The sequence below is a fragment of the Mycosarcoma maydis genome, chromosome 20, assembly GCF_000328475.2.
Source record: "Mycosarcoma maydis chromosome 20, whole genome shotgun sequence".
Classification (NCBI taxonomy): Eukaryota; Fungi; Basidiomycota; class Ustilaginomycetes; order Ustilaginales; genus Mycosarcoma; species Mycosarcoma maydis.
Genome location: NC_026497.1, coordinates 64,227 through 83,323, shown reverse-complemented (window position 1 = coordinate 83,323; position 19,097 = coordinate 64,227). Strand labels below are relative to the sequence as shown.

General features: G+C 53.3%; 7 protein-coding genes across 7 annotated transcripts; 3 read left to right on the top strand and 4 right to left on the bottom strand.

The window, feature by feature from the left end:
• Positions 1-178: 178 nt before the first annotated feature.
• On the top strand, positions 179-1,429 carry UMAG_05825 (putative vacuolar Ca++/H+ exchanger; the record flags this gene model as incomplete). Its single annotated transcript, XM_011393890.1, has 1 exon — positions 179-1,429. One exon carries the CDS (start codon positions 179-181, stop codon positions 1,427-1,429), a length of 1,251 nt encoding a protein of 416 aa, XP_011392192.1.
• A 497-nt stretch (positions 1,430-1,926) lies between these two features.
• UMAG_05824 (uncharacterized protein) lies at positions 1,927-2,454 on the bottom strand (the record flags this gene model as incomplete). Its single annotated transcript, XM_011393889.1, has 1 exon — positions 1,927-2,454. The coding sequence occupies one exon, from the start codon at positions 2,452-2,454 to the stop codon at positions 1,927-1,929; it is 528 nt and encodes a 175-aa protein (XP_011392191.1).
• A 1,734-nt stretch (positions 2,455-4,188) lies between these two features.
• UMAG_11193 (uncharacterized protein) lies at positions 4,189-4,896 on the bottom strand (the record flags this gene model as incomplete). Its single annotated transcript, XM_011394034.1, has 1 exon — positions 4,189-4,896. The coding sequence occupies one exon, from the start codon at positions 4,894-4,896 to the stop codon at positions 4,189-4,191; it is 708 nt and encodes a 235-aa protein (XP_011392336.1).
• A 502-nt stretch (positions 4,897-5,398) lies between these two features.
• UMAG_05822 (double-stranded DNA-dependent ATPase) lies at positions 5,399-7,726 on the bottom strand (the record flags this gene model as incomplete). The annotated part of the gene is made up of 1 exon (XM_011393888.1): positions 5,399-7,726. One exon carries the CDS (start codon positions 7,724-7,726, stop codon positions 5,399-5,401), a length of 2,328 nt encoding a protein of 775 aa, XP_011392190.1.
• A 470-nt stretch (positions 7,727-8,196) lies between these two features.
• Positions 8,197-9,330, top strand: UMAG_05821 (uncharacterized protein; the record flags this gene model as incomplete). Its single annotated transcript, XM_011393887.1, has 3 exons — positions 8,197-8,557; positions 8,655-8,910; positions 9,006-9,330. 3 exons carry the CDS (start codon positions 8,197-8,199, stop codon positions 9,328-9,330), a joined length of 942 nt encoding a protein of 313 aa, XP_011392189.1.
• Positions 9,331-10,151: 821 nt separating this feature from the next.
• UMAG_05820 (uncharacterized protein) lies at positions 10,152-12,047 on the bottom strand (the record flags this gene model as incomplete). Its single annotated transcript, XM_011393886.1, has 3 exons — positions 10,152-11,530; positions 11,646-11,857; positions 12,037-12,047. 3 exons carry the CDS (start codon positions 12,045-12,047, stop codon positions 10,152-10,154), a joined length of 1,602 nt encoding a protein of 533 aa, XP_011392188.1.
• Positions 12,048-18,482: 6,435 nt separating this feature from the next.
• On the top strand, positions 18,483-18,944 carry UMAG_05819 (uncharacterized protein; the record flags this gene model as incomplete). Its single annotated transcript, XM_011393885.1, has 1 exon — positions 18,483-18,944. The coding sequence occupies one exon, from the start codon at positions 18,483-18,485 to the stop codon at positions 18,942-18,944; it is 462 nt and encodes a 153-aa protein (XP_011392187.1).
• Positions 18,945-19,097: the final 153 nt, after the last annotated feature.

Sequence of the window (19,097 nt, the reverse complement as noted above, 5' to 3'; positions counted from 1 at the left end):
CGTGGAGGTTGGAATGCAATCGTGATACGTGCGTTGGGGGGCGTTTCTGGACGGTGCATCGCTGGTTCGTAGTTGCCTAGTCGACTCTTGACGACCATCTTTGACCAACTTACATGGTATTGCCTGCTTGATCGAGCATCAAGCATCGAGCATCGAGCATCGAGCACCGCAACACAAGATGCCGCCCAACGAACGTACACCTCTGGTCAGCGCAAACGACAACGGACTGCCGAGCCACAACAATGAGCACAGCGGCGCGCATTCGCAGCAGCCCAACATCGTCAGCTCGCTCTACTGGATCTTGACGTGTTCGTGGATCAATGCGTTCCTGGTGTTTGTGCCGCTCGGTATCGTGGCCGAGCACCTGCACTGGCCTGCGATCTGGATCTTTTCGCTCAACTTCCTCGCCATCATCCCGCTCGCCAAGATTTTGGGCGATGCGACCGAACAGGTCTCGCTGCGCTTGGGACAGACGTTGGGCGGTCTGCTCAACGCTACGTTTGGCAACGCTGTCGAGCTGATCGTCGGTATCGTTGCGTTGATCCAGGGTCAGTTGAGGATCGTGCAGACCAGTCTGATCGGCTCGATCCTGAGCAACATCCTGCTGGTGTTGGGCATGAGCTTTGTCGCCGGTGGGCTGTTTAGGAGCGAAAACACGTTCCAGCAGACGGCGGCCCAGGCTAGCGGATCGATCATGACGCTCGGTTGCATCACACTCGCAATTCCGGCAGCGTACCACATGTCGGTCAAATCGAGCGCTGCTCTGGCGGGCAACTTCGAAAAACTCGCTCTGCTCAATGCGCCCGTCGTCGGCGAGGAGGATCGTACGGGATTGCTGTTCATCTCGAGAGGCACTTCGCTGATTCTGGTGGGCATCTACGTCCTGTATCTGTACTTCCAGCTCAAGTCGCATGCGTTCCTCTACGAAGCCGACGAGCAAGACGACGAGCAAGAGGAGGCCAACATGTCTCCGATCGCCGCCATGATCGCGTTGGGTGGCGTGACCGTGCTCACCGCCTTCAATGCCGACTACCTTGTCGGAGCAATTGACGAAGTCGCCAACGACTACAAAATCCCCAAGGCCTTCATCGGCACCATTCTGCTGCCCATCGTCGGCAACATGGCCGAACACTTGACTGCTGTGTGGATGGCCAGCAAGGGCAAGATGGAGATCAGTCTCGGTATCGCCATCGGTTCTTCCATCCAGATCAGCGTCGGCATGATTCCTATCCTCGTCCTTGTCGGTTGGGCGATCAAGCAACCTCTGACGCTCTACTTTGAGACGTTCGAAACCGTCATCCTCGTCGCCGCCGTCTTCCTGGTCAACACGCTCGTCCAGGATGGTAAGAGCAATTACATGGAGGGCGCTATGCTGTGCAGCTTGTACGCCGTTGCTGCGTTGAGCTTCTGGGTCTCGCCAGAGGTGTAGGCCGCCCTCGGAGCTCAGCTTGATACGTTCGTCTGCATGTGCCTCGCCAACTGGCTTCCATTTCAGCTTCGCTCGCTGCAACCACATCCGTCACTGCCAATCCTTTTCTCTCGGCTCGGAACTCCTTTTCCCCTCTACCGCTACGTTGACTCTCCTATCGCTTCAAAACAAAACGCAATATAGTCTTTCTTTCTTCTAATACGAAACATGACAATACACACTCACGCTCACGCTCATGTGCACGCTCGCGTTCACGCTCGCCCCCATGCGGTGGCATGGTTTCAGCGCGTCATTCAGTTTGGGTGATTTGGTGTTCGGTGAGGCATCTTTGTCTGAAGCGAGGCCTATGATGCGGTTCTTGTCTCGTGCGATCGAGTCTGCGAGCGAGGGATGAGCTCGACTGGTCTCTTGTACGGCTGATACCAAGGGTGGAGCATGATTTCAGCTGCTGACGAGCACGCCGAATTGGGCAGTACATGGCATTGAATCGTGACTTTCTACGATGAACTGCTTCTGCGTTTCTCGTGAACGCTTTCGGGTGTGTTCGGTGGAGCTTCTGTGCCAAGTCGACGAGTGGCGCGATTCGAGCTCAAGCTTATGCGTTGTCGGAGCTCTGCCTTCAAGATGCGCATGTTCTCGTCGTGCTGATCAATGTGGTCTTGGTTGAGATCGAGCCGGCGTCTTGTGGTGCCAAAGTCGACGGTAAAGCCAGACCGCGAGAGCGACGGGTCCGAGTGGCTGCGTACGACGCCCAGAGGCGCTCTGACCGGACCAGAATTGTGGGTCGGCGTGGTAGGCGGTGTGGCCAACGTGTGAGCAGCGCTGGTGGCTCGAGAGCCAAAGTCATTGATCAGATCGAGTTCTTGGTGCAAGCTGGGCGCACGCGAGGACGAAACATGTGTCACTTCGTCCGAGAGCGCGGTGAGCGATTCGAACCCGGGACGCGGGATGGGTGCAGCTGTGACGCGATCAGCGCTCAGCATGCACAACACGAGCAGCAGCGTCAGTAGAGAAACCAGCCACATGCGTGACCAAGACGAAGAGCGAGGCGTACACACGCAAGCGTTGCCAGCAGCCGCACGTCGGGCTGTCGTGAGCAATACCACCATCTCGATTGTTGAACTAGCCGCGTTGGCGTCCACTAAAACAGGCTGCGAATGAAATGCCAACCTACCAGCCGTACTCGCTCTGCCTCTTATATGTCTACGAAATTTATGGACCTTCTCCAAAACCCATCAGTACACCGCTGTTGTTGTATGTCTGGTTCGAAATCCATAGCTGCCCAACCATGTGACATCACACCATCCATCGGCCTCGGTCACACGACCTCGCACGCCACTCACAAATTAGCATGGCTCCTGCTCGCGAATCGGCGTTCGCCGATCGTGATAGCGGCGCTCGATTGGTCTCGCTCTGCCCACTGTGAGCGGCTAGATCAGCTGTACAGCTGACAATCGATCTTGCAGACCAAGTGGCACGTCGATACTGCACAGATACCTATTCGGGCGTTCGACTGTTGGTGTTCATGTTGCGTTGCAGCCTGCACTGTGCTAGGCGACAGAGGAGTGCCACTCTGGGCGAGAGCTATGCGGGTTGGTGGTGCGACCATCCGGATAGTCAGATGAATCAACACTCGTGGCTTGCTGGAATGAGAAGTTGCGATGTTTGGCGACGCACATCCATCCACTGCCTTAGCCTCGGCGATGAGTCCAAGCAAGCAGCCGTCAGTTTGTGTTTCCTTGGTATGCAAGTGTACTACTCGTGCTCCTTGACAAACGACGTTGTTGACGGACGAGCACAGCCGACCATCGACGTACGTCCGGATGGGATCGCTTGTTAATGAAAACACACCATCTTACATTTGGAGCCACCGGCCACCTCGAACATGCCAAACCCACGCGCGCGCGGAGGCGGGCGTGTTCGGGCCGAAGCCGTACTCGCTATCCGCAACTTGGCCGAGCTTGTCCCGGTGCTCAGCCTCGGACTGTCGTCGGTAACTTGACAAGTCGTCCGCGAACACACGACATCCAGTACGCAAGGCGCCATATTGCCCGACTATCGAAGCATTCGAAGCACTCGAAATTGGGGTGAGGTGGAGCTCATCGGAAACAAAAGCAACCAGAGAGACATGTGGACGTTTCGGTGCACGCCTGAGAGCATGTCAATGTATATCATGACTAACCTTGCAACTCGACCACGCGACTCGCCAGCTGGAGCTTCCTCACCCGACCTGCAAGCTTGGCGAAGCGCTACGTACACTGTGCAGCAACATTGCCGATGCAATCAAGCCATCATACACCACTCAGCTGGTGAGAGCAACATTGCGTCCGAGGTGGTTGTGGGAGTTAATCATCTCAGAGCACACGCAGGCGCGTGTTCATCGGAAACTCGCGGTCCAGTTTGTGTGGCGTATTGGCTTCATCTTACCAAGTGGCTTTCGCGACCTGGGCACCTACCGAACTTGTGAAAGAGTTCGTGGCGTGGGTGCCTCGTTGGACTTTCGTGGGCACTCTTCAGGAAGAACACTAGAAAGGAAACAGTTACGAGCCATATGTGCAGCTGCGAATTACAAATCACGAATCGCGAATGTTGGCTTGCATACAAAGAAAGCGAATCTGCATTCTGTAGAAAATCGACGGCGAAACACACTGGCATGTCGAAACACAAAAACCCAAGATCGAGTGTCCAGTTGAAGCCTCTCTGTTGGTGACATTTATGGACGCGGTTCAACGCTACGGTCGCTGTTGATGTCGCGATGCTCACAAATGCTGCCAGATCTGCCTATAATGATCGATAGCGCTCCTCAACAGAATCGTATCATCCGTGTACAGCATCCTGATCTTCTCGCCTGCTCGACGATCCGCCTCGAAAAACGTCTGCTTGTCCAGAGCTTCCAAAGCATTCTCCAGCTCTACCCGGTAGGCTTCTGCATCGACTCGTCCGACATTCAAGCGTAGCGCGCCTGCCAGGCGAGACGCGGGATACGGCCCGTGCTCATCGAACTCCCACGGTGTTCCGAACGGAAGGTGCAGACCAGGGTCGACACGAGGTGCGAACTTGTACCCCGTCGTTCGCAGTTGGTTGATGCGCTCAAGTATCTCGGCCTGCCGTTTGGGGTCATGGTTGAGGGATGTGAGAGCCGAAAATAGTTGGCGCATCTCAGCCTCGCTGGACAGGTACGCCGAGCGCGAGCGTGGGATAGCCGCCAATCGCGAAACGCGCGCGTGTTGGTGTTGCAGGTAGTCCGAGCTGAAATCCGAGCTGAAATCCGAGCGTGCCATCGAGCGATCTATGTGCTCTTGAGGAGCAGGAGTGTTGGGTGACGCTTTCGAGAAAATTGGCTGCATCGCGGCATACAGGTCAACGGATGGCGGCGCAGGGTTGGCGGCCGTGATCAAGACAAGGCAAAGTAGGAAGAACAGAAGATGTACAGTGTACGACCTGCGTCCGTCTAGAGGAAGCGCCATCTTGGATCTCTTTTTCATCGCTCTTGGCACGTTGGTAGCTTGAAAGAAAGGACAGGTTCAGCTCCTTCACGCTTCTTTAAGACGACCGACGAGAACCGCAAGCATATGGAGGCATGATCGCCAAACAGGTGCAACAGACGCTATACCAGCATCGAACGCTCAGAGAATCGCCCACACTTTTGTCCTTCTCGACTCGTCTCTGCCCACCAACTAGACGCAGATCTCTGCCGTCACCCTGAGCGTTGTGACACATCAGTGTCAACCGTCCTGATTGCCTGCTATGCCAATCTTGTGCTTCATATGCCATGCAGCCGAAAGACATACGGACCCACTAAACTACCCCCGAAACTTCCATCCCACTATAATGTGCTATCGGCATGCTCTGGCGTCCGAGACATACACATTTCTGAAAAATGGACGCAACAGTGCTTTTGCTGTTTTCGCTCTGCCAAATGTGTTACGTACGCTTAACTATAGTGGGAAACGAAGATCATGCTCGCGCTTAGCCGACAGGCAGTGGGCCAACCTTGACTGTCTCCCTCTGCACTCTCGCCTTTTCCCTTTCGCTGTGTCGCCACAATTTGTTAGCTTGCTTGGCTTTGTCTTTCCACCTCGCCTTTGCTCCATGCAAGAGTCGAGTGAGGATCGTGGATGCTTGGCCTTTGGTGAGTTGTGACAGCGATGTGAGGGCTGTTTTCTTTGGGTTTGTGCCTAGCACATCTGAATCTGCAGTGGGGATCGACTTGGATAGCCCCAGACGTTTCTCTACGAGCCTTCGTTGCGAGTCGGTGGCTTTTGTGCTCCGCCAGTGAGCTCGGCGGTTAAGCATGGCGAACAGCTGCGGTGAGTTACGCAGGATGGATTTCTGGACGTACAGATCGGAACCACGGATGGCCTGTTCCAGTGTAGTCGACAAGAGCACGTGGCGCGGTCGACGATAAGGCGATCCACTACGCGTCGCCCATCTACTGCGACTACCGCGTGATCCACCAGTCGAAGCGGTTGTCGAATGACCCGATGCAGCCGCAGCTTCGTCTGCGTCCGAGTTAGAAGGCGTGAACCAGGAAGTCCACTCTGCCTTTTCACTATCATCTCTTTCAGATGCATCCGAATTGCGTTCGACAGTAACAAATCCGTACCTTGGCACATCGAGAATGTACGTTTGACCACCGCAGTCGACCCAGGCGTTCGAACTCATGGTCTCGACCACGCTCGAACGTGACAACATTGCCTGCTGAAGCTGATATGGATCGTCATAGTCAATGTAGGTGATCTTGGTCGGGTCTGTCAGCGGGATGTCGAATGGATCATCATGGTCCTCCACTTCTGCTGAGTCTAACTGTTCGGCTTGATGCGATCTTTCCAACAAGCCTTCTGCTGATTCATCCTCGATAATGTCATCCGCATCGAGGCCAAACAATGTTGGAGTGCAGACGACACCCTTTTCGATGTTACCAACAATGTCGAGCACCAAGCAGTCCTTCTTGCCTGTCTTGGGCGACAGGCGTAGTCCGCGCCCGATCATCTGCGAGAACAAGTTCCTCGACCGGGTTGGTCGGGCAAGAAGCACACAGTCGATCGCGGGCACATCTGCACCCTCCGTCAATATTGCACAGTTGACAAGAACAGGGTAGACTCCGTTGCGGAAATCTTCCAGCAGCTGACGCCGTTCTGGCATGGGCGTGCCTCCATGCAAGTAGCGCGCATCGATGCCCGCGCTTCTAAAAGTGTTGGTCAGTTCTTGAACGTGTTCGATGTTTACGGCAAAGATGAGCGTGGAGCGACGATGTTTGTGGGCGCGATCGATCCACGCTTTGAGGATGATCTTGTTGACCACTTCAGTGTTGACAACCGCGGCAAGGGAAGAAGTAGCAAAGTCGGAATTGAGATTCGAGATCTTGACCGAGGCGAGATCAATGTCGGCTTTGATGGAAGTGAAACGAATGGGACAGAGCCATTTCTCGCCGATCATCTCGAGAAAGTCTTTATGGAAAACGATACGGTCAAACACTTTGCCTAATGCTAGACCATCGTGTCTGCTAAAAGTCGCAGAAAAGCCAATGACAGGTACGCTTGCGGTTGGGACGCTGCATTGCCCCTGGCGTTGCTCCAGACCTAGGCCGATGAGCGGATCGAAATGCGACAAGACCTTAAGGTACGAAGGAGCAGCTGCATGGTGCGCCTCGTCCACCACGACAGCTTTGAATTCATCCGGATCGAACTTGTCGAGCCGCTGCTGGCTTCTGTTCAGCGTCTGATATGTCGCCACTGTCACATCAGCCATACCAGAAGCTCTGTACTTGGAGCCCTGCTCGATTTCGACCGACTTTTCGGGGAACATGCTGGTGACTGCATTGGCTGCTTGAAGTGCTAGCTCGATCGAGTTGACGATGATGGCCACACGTTGTCCGCCTGTGTCGGAGCGAGGAGGGAGCCGGTCTATGAGGTGGGTGAATATGGTGGTCTTTCCGCTTCCTGTGGGAGAAGAGACGCCGATGCGGGTGACTCCGCAGTCGAGGGCGGAGAGACAGTCTTGGATACATTCTTCTTGGTACGGCCGGAGCGAGAAGGCTGGTGCTGCAGAGTCGTCAGCGGTTGCTATTGACGCTGTCGGCGTCTGTTCCGACAAGGATTTTGTTGAGACTTCAAGAGACGATGAGCACGATAGGCGTCGTAATGGTGGTGGCGTAGCGACGGTGCTACGGTGGGCGATTGCGATCCTCTCGGCATCAACTGTCGAGAGGGGTCTCACAAAGAGCAGTGAGCGCGGAGCCCCGACGTAGGCACAAGCGCTTCTGCTCAGCCTTCCAGCCAGAAGCAATGTAGCCATGTTGATCAACAGCGGCAACGCTGGTTTGACAGAGCTGATTTGCCAGATATCGTCGGGGCATCCGATGTGTGTGTGTATGGTCACGACGACGTTTAGTGGCACATGCATTCGTAGTTTACTATTCGTGATTTGTGCCTCTGCCGTAACTTAGTTGTAAGAATCCAATTCACGATTCGTGATTGCAGCTGCGACCTCCACACTCACGACTCTGAAAAAGAGGCTTCACCGCGGCACCTCCGGAAGGGAAGGAAGAAACGCGGAAGTCGGCGCGGCCTTTTCGAGACGCGCCTGACGCAGGTCGCGTTGATGGGTAAAAGAACAACACGTGCAGCTGGGACACTTGCTCGAGGTCTTGCACTTCGTTTCGCTCCTACCACACCATATCGCGAGGTTCTACCTGGAGAATCCGTGGTCTGAACCCAAGCGCTCGCTGATATCGGAACTTGCGTGCACGCACGAGCTGGAACAAAATGGAAGGCACAGCATACCACGATCTGGCGGGGCTTCTTCGCCAAGCAGCACTGCAAGAAGCCGCGTCGCGTGCCAAAACTCGTTCTCCACTCAACGCCAATACATCCGAAGCAGCAGCAGAAGCATCTTCATCATCACAAAAGGTGACAGCGGAAGCAGAGGTCGAGGCAGAAGAGCTGTTTGCGGTGTACGAGGACGAAAAGGCGAAAAATGATGCTCTGGCCAGAACGATCGACGATAGGCTCCAAGCGTTAGCCAGCATCAAGAAGAGTCAAGCTGATGAGGTAGGAACGGATGACAGGAAGCGATTGGAACTCGAATGGCAGCAGCTTGAGTTTGCGATTCGTGCGCTGGAACAAGGTACGTTATTGGTTTGACGAGAACAGCCTTTCTCCGATCAGCGGTTTTTGACATACCGACGCCTCTTTGTTTTGCCTCATGTCGATGGCGATAACAGAGAAACAGCATTTGCCAGCACTCGATTCAGCTACAGTACTCGATATCCGTACACGAGCCGAGCTGTACGACCTCAACCTTCAATACACCTCCGCTCTCGCGATGCTTCGCGCTGATCTGTCTTCGGAACGTGATGCGCTAGCGCGCGAAACCCAATTGCGATCCGACCTCGACGTGGTCTCGGCTGGCCTGTCCAAACGTTTTGTGAAATTACAGCGAAAGAGTCAGCAAGATCTGACGAGCGAATCAGCTATTCGGTGCGTTCTTGCTTCCTCCTTTATTCGTCTTACACATTCTCCCAAATGTCTGCTGGTGGCAAAGAGGACTGACTGGTTTGTTTTGGGTGGTTCAGGGAGCTCAATCGGAAATTTAAACGCGAGGAACAGCGATTCAAAGAGTTGCTCGCCCAACTCATCGATATGGGCACCTCGCTCTTCGGTCCCGACAGTCGAAAGGTTGTGACACTTCGACACTATCTCGACGAGTTTATGAATCAGGCATGGGACAAACCGCTGGATCCCTGGGTCAGCTCCACCAAGTTGGCCATGAGGAGGACGGGGGGTGAAGTGGATGATGCGATGATCGAGTTTTTCATTCGGGCCAACATCATTGTACCACATCCCAAGGATAGTCGGAGATGGAGGCTCGTGGGCTTTCACAAATCGACAAGGGGGTGATATCAGGGCTGCGAAAGCGAGAGCGTGTAATATACCCTGTTCAAGTCATCGTTTTAAACATTTTGCCTACGGCCGTGTACAACTACCTCAGTAGAAGACCGGCCATCTGTGGCGCTCGTATGCTTCATCGAATACCGGTATGCCTTTTCAGGACAACCCGAGAAAAGTAGCTAAAGAGCCGAGGAACATCAACATGAAGCGAGCTGTATTTAGCGATTTTGACCCATCCCGTTCCGCATATCGCCCCTCGCTAAGTCGATCCCTCAACGGCGTCCATAACGCCACGTGCAGACGATATTTCTTGCCACGAGGTTATCGATCAGTTGCTTCCCTGCCTTGGCTGTATGTTCACATACACCATGCAACACCTTACACAAATCGTTGCACTTCGAGCGATGCAAGAAAATTTATACTGGATTCCAAGGTATACTCTTTTCTTGTTCAGCCAAAAGCCCGTACATCTTACTCAGTGAAATCTGGTCCGGGGTTCTGGCTGCAGCAAGAGAAAGCGGAGAGAATGCATTATTACAAGATCTACATAGCGAGTCGAGACGTGGCCGAAAGTATGAGGCAATACAAAAGAAAAGGGGAGCAAGGCAAGTCCAGGAAAGGCAAACCGAAGTCGCGTCTCTGACGCTGTACGGAGCAAGATTAGAGTTAGGTTGTGCTCGTTCATCGGAGAAGGTGCTCCATGCAGATGATTATTGAGAGAGAAAGAGGTTGAACAGAGGCGAAGAGAAGATGTGCAGCAAGCATCTCTTGCAACCAGGCGTAAACGTTCCAGTGCGTCTACAAGAACGTATTTAAAACAGAGGACGCTGTCACAATTCAGAGACCTCGAGCTTAGCGGTACGAGTTGGGTAGGCAGTGGGGTGCTGACTCCAGTAACCGGCGTTACGATCAACGGAGGCATCAGTGTAAGAAGCCGCCGGAGTAGGATCGTGTTCCTGCTTGGAGGGCCAGCCGTAACCGTCCGAGTGAGTGGCGACCTGGTGCGTCTCGGGATGAGTCTCGCCGTGAGGACCAGGAGCAAAAGGAGATGGGTTGGACCAGGTGCTGTCAGTTGTCGACGAGTGAGCCGTGACAGGCGTAGGCTGGTTGGAAAAGGGCATGGAGAAGGTAACACCGCCAGCGCTGCCGGCGCTCGAGTCGGTGCGGTGGTCCAGGGCGCCCATAGTAGCATAGTAGGAATCCGTCGAATTCATGTGACCGTTAGGCTGTTGCTCAGGCCCCATCTGAGCAAGGGCGGGGGCGATACCGTTGGAGCCCTTTTCCGAGCTGCCAGCATCAATTGAGTCACCTGAGCGTTCCTTCTTTGAAGACTTCTTCTTTTGCGGGTTTTCGTCGTAATGGCAATCACGCTTGCCGATTCGACACTGTTTGCAGGGAGTGCCGTCCTGACTGCACTTGACTTTCCTCTTTCGACAGACGAGGCAGCCGGTTCGGCTACGCTTGAACTTGGCTCTGCGAGCGGGACCGGGACCGCCAGCAAGGTCGCCTTCGAGCATCATGCCAGGGCCCAAATGAGGCGCCATGCCGTAACCCATGGCGGCAACCGCGTGTGCTGTGGTACCAGGAGCGCCGTACGCGTTGCCGTAGGCGCGACCGCTGGCAGCTGAGCTACTCATGGATCGGTAGCGAGGCGACATGGCAGACATTGTATTGGCGTCGTAGCCGTAACCGGGCTGCATACTCGAGTTGGCGCCATAGGTCATGCGGCTGTGGTCGTAGCTCTGTGGTGGTGCTGCCGACACGGAAGCGTGACGGCCGTGAATGCTGGCAGAGTTATTGTTAGTACCCCAGGGCCAGTGACGACCCGAAGAGCCGGGAACGTGGTAGTCGGCAGAAACTATGCCTGACTTGCCAAGTTGAGGCTGAGTGCGGATGGCGCGTTCGTCGAGCGAGAAACGGCGAGCGTCTGCAGCTTGACCCTGAGCGTAACGGACCTGAGCATGCAGAGGGGGCGACTGATCGTAGAAATGGCTGGCGGTAGAATTGCTGTCGATGCTGCTACCCAGGCCAACTTGATCAAATTGGCCGTTGAGTGAGTAGATGGATGCGTGTCGGCTTGCGGTCAAGCCTGGAGAGGAGGGCGCCCATCCGCCTGTGACATCGTGTGGTGATGAGATGGAAGAAATCGAGTCCTGACGATGATGCGGCAAACCCATGTTAGAGGCATGCGAGAAGCTTCCGCGGTAACCTGCTTCGAGTGGTAGAAGGAAAGTTGCATCCTCACTGGTGAGTCAGTCGAGCTGTTCTTAAGACGATCAGAAGGAGGGACACTGGGCTGCGGGGCGCAAAGAGTATTTACTCACTTGACATGGGTGACTGACCTTCTGTCATGACAGCTGCTTGCGGATGAGCTTGAACTGCTACTGAAGAGCCGTAAGGATCATTGGAGGCACTATGTGTCGCTTCAAATGGACGCGGCGCACGCGGTTCGTGGGACTCTGCTGCAAACATCTGTGTCGATCGGTCGGGCAAGGCACCGTAGTGCGCTGCATAGCCGGTCTGCTCCATGTATGTGCTACGGGAAGAGAAGGGAGATTGCAAAGCAAAGGAATACGAAAGATTCTTGTCAGACCGAAAGATTCGATATCAAGGCTCTTCACGAGAGAGTCCAAGCAGCGGTACAGAAAAACGATGGGTGTTGTGAAGCCTTGAGGCGACCAAGGCGGGCACACCCTTGTATGCGTCGAAACTTACTTTGTGCTCATTGGGAGGGTGATACCGTCGATTCCGACGTGAAAGAGTCTGATCGTAGCCTTTTGCCGTCACAACCACGTGGGGACGTGAAGAAGCGGTTCGCGTCACTATATACGGACAACAGGTACGCCGATGCTGGGGAATGAGCGCGCTGCTCAGATTGAAGCGGACGGTAGCGTTCGTTCGACGTAGTTGGCGGCAGGACTCTGCAAGCCGGCGAGAAGCAAGTGGGAGGGACTGGCGGGAATGGCGGGAATTAGAGTGCGTATTATCCTGATGGCCAAAAGATGCTCCTCGTGGTAGGACGATGAAGTGGAAGGTGTCCAAGCAAACGGGGGCTGGGGATGTAGAAGTGGTAAGGGAGCAGTCGAGTTTCAACGTACACGAAAGGTGATAAGGCAAGGGACGGAAGGGGAGGATGAAGATGGAGGATCCTGGATGAAGGGGAAGCAAAAGACCGTAGGAGGATAGCGTGGTCGAGGCGGAGCGTGGCGAGGAGAGGAGAGGTCAGGTGCGATGCAGAGGCGAGGTCAGGCGAAGGGAAAATGTGCGACGGGACAGCTAAGCCAAAGCCTCAGGTCGCTGAGTGAGAAAGGTGAGAAAGGTGGCAAGGGCAAGCCAACGCAACGGTGACGTGCAAAAAGGGCTCAGACAGACTTGACGCTATGCTAGTAAGGATGAGATCTTGAAAGCACTAGTCGTTGCATCGCCAAGCAGGGCAGCGCAAACAAGAGGCCGGACAGACAGGACGCAGGAAATACGATTACGCCAGCCATGACAGCTCGTAGCGAGGGCAGATCGCATATCGGCCACACATTAGCAGCGCTGAGTTAACAAAGAGTGATAACCAGCACGCAGCAGCCAGCAAGTCGTGAGTTGCTTTTGCACTCGAACTGAATCGGCTCTTACTTTTCTGGTTTCAGCGCCGAAAGATGCAGCGGATGGAGAGAAGCAGCAGTAGCAATACCATTAGCAGTAGCAGTAGCATCAGAGCGGCAGAAGGCCCATCCTGATTGAGCAAGCGGGGCAGGCAGTTGGAGACAAAACGCAGACCACGCGCAAATCCTTGAGACCAAGGGAGAAGAAAAGGCAAAGCCAACGGAAATCGCACACAAACGCCTGCAGCAGCTGATGATGATGATGATGATTGTGTGCTATCCTTTCAAATCGAGTCTGCAGAGTACACAGGTGACCAGCAGCACCAGCACCAGCACCAGCAACTAGTTACCAACGCGCACAGTACAAAAATGGACAAGAAAATTGGAATTCCGACGCAGCAAGGCATGCACCACTAACGTGGATGGCTTGGATACTGCCAGTGTGGCCACAACGCTGTGGTCCACCTTGCTGAACTGTCCAAGACATTCTTGACGCTGGGCAGTTCGAAGAAATTCAACTTGATCACTATTCGACTTGAATTCACTTGGTTGTTTTCAAATCGTGAATCCACACGCCAACACAGACACAATCAATTGCCGTTCCACGCTCCAGATCTCCACAGAAGGACATTTTTGTAGTTATCTGGAGCTATCACAGCAAAGCAGCCATCCGATCCTCTCGTTGAATCTTCTATATCGATGGAGTCTGCATTCCGACCAGGCTGACATTTTGAAGCTCAACTGTGTCGATTGTCGGAACCCATCCGTTCAGCTACTTCTCGCTCTACCTTATGCGTCCTTTAGCCCACACAACATCCAGAAAGAATGAATGGTAGCATAAATGAAAGAACTAGGGCCGGGTCGCCGTTTGACCTTGCAGGTATTTGCAGGTCGGTTGCATAGATTGGCTGCTAGTGTGCTCGAAGAGGTGCAGTATGCGTGAGTCTGTCTGTGTCTGCACATTCCCCCTCGTTGAATGGCCAGGTCACCCCGAAACATATGAGAATCAATCGTGATTAAGGTCGAGCCTGTGATTATCACAGCTGAGGGAGGATTGCTCGTGCGTGACACGGTTTCGCCAAATCGATGGGATCTGTTTTTTGCTGCCTCGCTTAGCCAAATCTGCAGACGGGGCGTCTCCCTTCATTTTTCGACCTCCGACGCCTTTGATGATGCTCTCTTGGTTTCCTGTCCGGTTCATTCGTGATGCGTAATAAATAATTACATGGTTTGATATTGGAATTTCCAGCTGCCACAGCGGAGGTGACCCCGGTTTTGCGCCAATAATGAACATTTTCGCTAACTGATTGAGCTTGAGCTTTCAAACTACACATGGCTCATTGATGCGGATGGCGGGACAACCACAAAGAAATCCAAACTGTTGGTTCGGCCCTCCCACCACAGTGTCGCAAGAAGCCGAACGCACCGCCGCCCACAGTTGACGACGCCTCAAAACCTTTATGCCCCGACAATGATGTTCTGCTTCGCAATCATCGCCAGCGCCCAAGCAGATTCCATCTCCGTATCGCTCTTTCGTGACAAGAGTCATCGCGCTTTTTCTGTTTCTTGGCTTGGCTTGGCTGGGCTTTGCTTTGACAGCCAGTCAGCCTGTCTTTAGGGTTTTTTTAATAGAATTTTGGAGCGCTGATTCCATTTGGCTCCGATGTTAGTCAGGTCTCATGTGCTGTTCGTCGTGGATGGTTGAAATGTGGTGGACTTGAGCCGTCTGTGCTCATGGGAATGTGCACAGCTTCTGTGCGCGTCGTGCTGGAGCAGGGAACACGGCGTGCAGGGAGGGCAAAACGCTCAAGCAGTTGAAAGAGGAGCTTTGAGTCACTCGGGCTACAATGCTGCAATCCGCAATCTTGGACAAATAGTTCTGGGTCATCAATTTCTTTTCAACGTTAGAAGCACAGCTCGGCGAGAGAGAAGCACCAACCAAGGCCACACAAGCTTGCTTCATAGAAAGCCCCACTCACGACTGCGTGTGCAGTTTCGACAAAACAAAATATAATAATGATAATAAATCAGATGGCGATTGGATTCGTGATTTGAATTTCAAACGCCGTTCTGTATGGCCTGTGCTGCGTGTACATTCTTTTTATTGGGCAAACTGTGGTTGTGAGCCGTGAGCGTTGCAGTTGAGATGTGCCACACAGATAGTTCACGATTCCTATTTTGGGTATCTTGAATAACACGCACCGCACACCAACCTCTTCAAACCTTGGTCTAAGTTTGCCTCGCGAAGCTGCAATCTGGATGCAAACGGAAAGGCTGCATGATCGACGATGGCCAGTCCTGCGTGCTGCCTGAACGTCGCAAGCCAAACGTATGCCACATTAACAGATGGGTAGTTCTCTCACGGCTAGCGCACCGACGCAGTCATTTTCCGAAGTTTACGCTTCTGTTGCACCACAAGGTCAATTGTGAGTCGCACTGAGGCGAAAAACGGGGCAGATCGCTCCTGGCTCAACAGACACAATTCGGCAGCTTTATCGGAGCCAAAAGGCGAGGACCCTGTGCTGTCTCGGCGATGTCTGCTGCTACATCGCTACGCTACGAGCCGTTGGCGAGATTGCAAAGAGAGTGAAATAGCTGATCCTGGCCATTCGTGATTGTTAATCGCCATCATCTTGAAGAATCTCCTCCTGCTTGCGCCGGACGCAAGGTTCGCTTCGTTCGTTGTCTTGGAGTGCATCGATAACCTATTCGCTTTCATGAGTATGACAAGCTCCACTCAAGTCTTGGTTTTGCTTCTGCTTTTGCTCGATGGCATCAGGTTGTACAACAGGAGAGTGTCGCAGTTCTCGTCTCATGACGTCACTACCCTTTCCGCGTGAGTCGCAGTCGTGATGATCACGTATCCCACATTGGTGGCTTACTGGCGTTGATTAGAACCAAGTTAATTACTTTCGGGGTGGGGCAAGTATCGACGAATAGCGGCCGAATCAGGTTCAGATACGGTATTGCGAGACGGCTCGCATTCGTTCATACGCGCGCTCGGATCCGGGATGTTGTTCGACCTTTGATCGCCGAGGTGTCCGGTAACTTGCCATGAATTCCCTTTGCTTTGGTCATCACCCTCTTCCGAGCCAGTGATCTATCGCTTCGAATTTCTTATGGCCCCGCCAGATTCGGTCGTGGAGGCGAGTCAGGGGTAGTCGTACGCGAGAAGCTTTCTAAGGCTGCAACCAACAACTTAGCGCAGTTTCTCGAGAAGGCGAATCTGGGGCAAGCTGAATGGCGGCAATCACCGAATCAACAGCGTGGGGGAGAGGCGAGCTAGTTTCAGGTCGAATTGGAAGCGAGCTAGCAGCGTGGCTTCCTTGCATTCCATTCCCGTCTGTCACTTTGCGTGCGGTGAATCTTGGGCAGCGCTAGCTCTCTCACAGACACCGGCAGAGTGTATATCCGTCGCACTAGCCGTTGTTGCCATCTGCCGATTCTGGTTGTCCAGCAGCTCGGCACCGGCGCGCCCGCTTCCGCGAGGCGAAAGTGCCGGCTAGGCACTGGTGGTGCTTTGTCAGCGTATTTCGCTCAGAGAGCGTTTCTGTATTTCTGCGTTTCTGCGTTTATCGTCTCTCGTCCTCATCGAGGCAGCAGAGCACCTACTTCCGCTTTGAAACATGGGGCAAACATTTGTACAAGGAGGCGGCTTTATCCCTTTTGACTTGGATGGGTTTATTGTGTCTCAATGCATGCGTCTCTCGTCCTTGTGCACCCGTTTAGGGGAACAGACAAACAACGACATAGCGTTGCAAAATAAGAGGCAACTTGGCTAGCCGCCGATGTACATCCGGACTCCGTCATCGAACGGCGCGGCTTGGGCAAAGGGCAAAATCCTCGAATGCACGCTTGCCACTAAGTCACTCCCCCCGGCCATGAGTTTAACCAAGTCACACTCGTGACTGCAAGATGTGTGCAAGATCAGGTGGTTTGAATTGGGACACGCAAGCTCCAATCGTGAATGTTCCCATGCACCATGTAGGTTTTAGTTTGGCGTGCTTTCGGTTTGAACACGGGACCACATGCTTCTCCTTTCCTTGAGTTATTCTGTATTGAGCACCAGAAGAAGCACAAAATTTCAGATAGCCGAGACAGCAGGCACTGATTTTTACAATACACAAATCGTGAACCGTTCTGAAAACCCTACGAACAGTTGGCAGCCGCGGTTTGTGTTACAGCAGCACGCAGTGTAGCAGTACAAATCACGAATCCCTCAGAAGTTTTGCCTCAGTAATTTGCGTAAGACTCCCCGACTTTCAGCCTGCCTAAATTAATCACGAATCACCAATCGTGAATGTTAGAAGCCTTCGAATACGAATCACGAATCACGAATACCTTCACGTTTTATACCGTCCACAGTCTCCCCACGCAAATGTTAGGTTAAACTTAACACGTCGCTACAGGCATTCACGAATTTATACCGCTTGACACATAATTAAAGTCGCTAGGCGTTGGTTCGTCATGACCGATGGGAAGACCGCAGCACGCCCTTCTCGATGTGAAGAAAAGCCAGCGAAGACTATACGAGATGACATGAGGCTCGTTCCTAGAATCGTTCTGAAGTTGACCCACTCTGTATTGGCGTGACGTCGATGGCGGTGGAAGGTTGCCAAGGCGGTCTTGGCGAGAGGCAAGATGAAGCGGCGCTATCTACAGTTCCACTCAACATCAACTTAAAATGAAGTGGGTGCGAATCGTCAACGAGTCGGAAATCGTCGATCACGAGGTGTGCCGGCATTGACCTGAGTGTCTACAGGATGATGTGTTCTCAAGTGAAAGCTCGACTCCGTGCGAACCTTGCCATGGTAAGCTATGCTTTTAAGTCTCACGGGAGTGATGCAAGCGTTCGGGGCTGGACTGACCAGGATCATGACATAGGGAAAAAGATTGGTTGCAGCTCGAGTGGGAGCTATCTTGTTATTGTCTCATAGCCTACTTTCCACCTCTCCAAGGAACATACATTGCTAATGTACAGTAGGTTTCGCAGCCATCCTTTGGAGGATCTTAACTGCAATACGTTCCGCCCACCATTCCTGTTGGTGCGACTGCGGTGCTCTCCCGACGCATGAGACGTTTGGTCAGCCTTGGTCAAGCACAAGCCCCACCGATATGATCGGCTTCTTATCGCCGAATTCATACCGCTTTTTCGTTCTCGAGCTGGAAAAACAATGGGCGAGATCGAATGCCAAGAAGCTTAACGACTTCATCTTCACCCCACGGTGCCTCAGAAAAGACCAAAGATAGACAACCAAACTTAGATGAAGGCGGCAGTCGACGGCTTGGCGATGGTCCTGCTACAATAAAAAGAACATTTCGGCAAGAGTGTGTGAGTCCACAGCGCGGTGGAACAAAGCGATAAAAAGTGAAAGCAAGGAACGTGCTCAGCTTGGTTTCGTGCGGTGAAGCCGTGGGACTCGTGCCTAGTCCATGTCTTTCAAGGTAACGTCCTTGAATCAGCAGGGGGTATAAAGTGTTGCTATCCTTGGTCTGGATTCAACGTCTGAGCTCGTCAACCAACAATCATCTCCAAGTCGTAAAAGATTTCCAGAAAGAAGCAGCACAATGCTATACTCGACTCGAGCAGGTGTCATCGTGCTCTTCAATATCCTCTTAGTCGCCATCGTTTCTTCCGCGCCCTTGTCACCAGTCTTACCGGAAGCCGGGGCTACCGTCAGACCGGCCATCGAAGCCTTCAAAGCGGGCCCCCACTGGATCGTCAGTCCTGAAACGCTTCCCCGTGTGCGCCCCGGTGCCTCCACGTCTTCTTCCTCCCTCTTAGAGCGAATCCGCAGCCTGGGTCGTGCCCCTGCAAGAGTCAAGATCACCCAGCAAGGTGACCTCAAGATGATCAATCAAGGAACCAGTCCTCGCCTATTCGAGTTCGGCTCCAAGGACAAGGTTTACCTCATTCAGCCCAAAACCACTGGAACACTGGCGCGCAGTGACTTAACCGAGCAACAATTTAGAGCTCTAAGTATTCAAAAGATTCCCAAAGGTACAAGGGTCAACTACAACGATCTGTGATTTTTCATGTCCAGGGCAACATTCTTAACTAGGTGCACGCGCAACCGAGTCGAACTCTGCTCCGATTGCATCTCATGTCCGGATCACGTTTAGATTCTTCAACATCCTATTCGCAATGTTGTACAAGACAGATTACACGCGTGTGTTCAGACG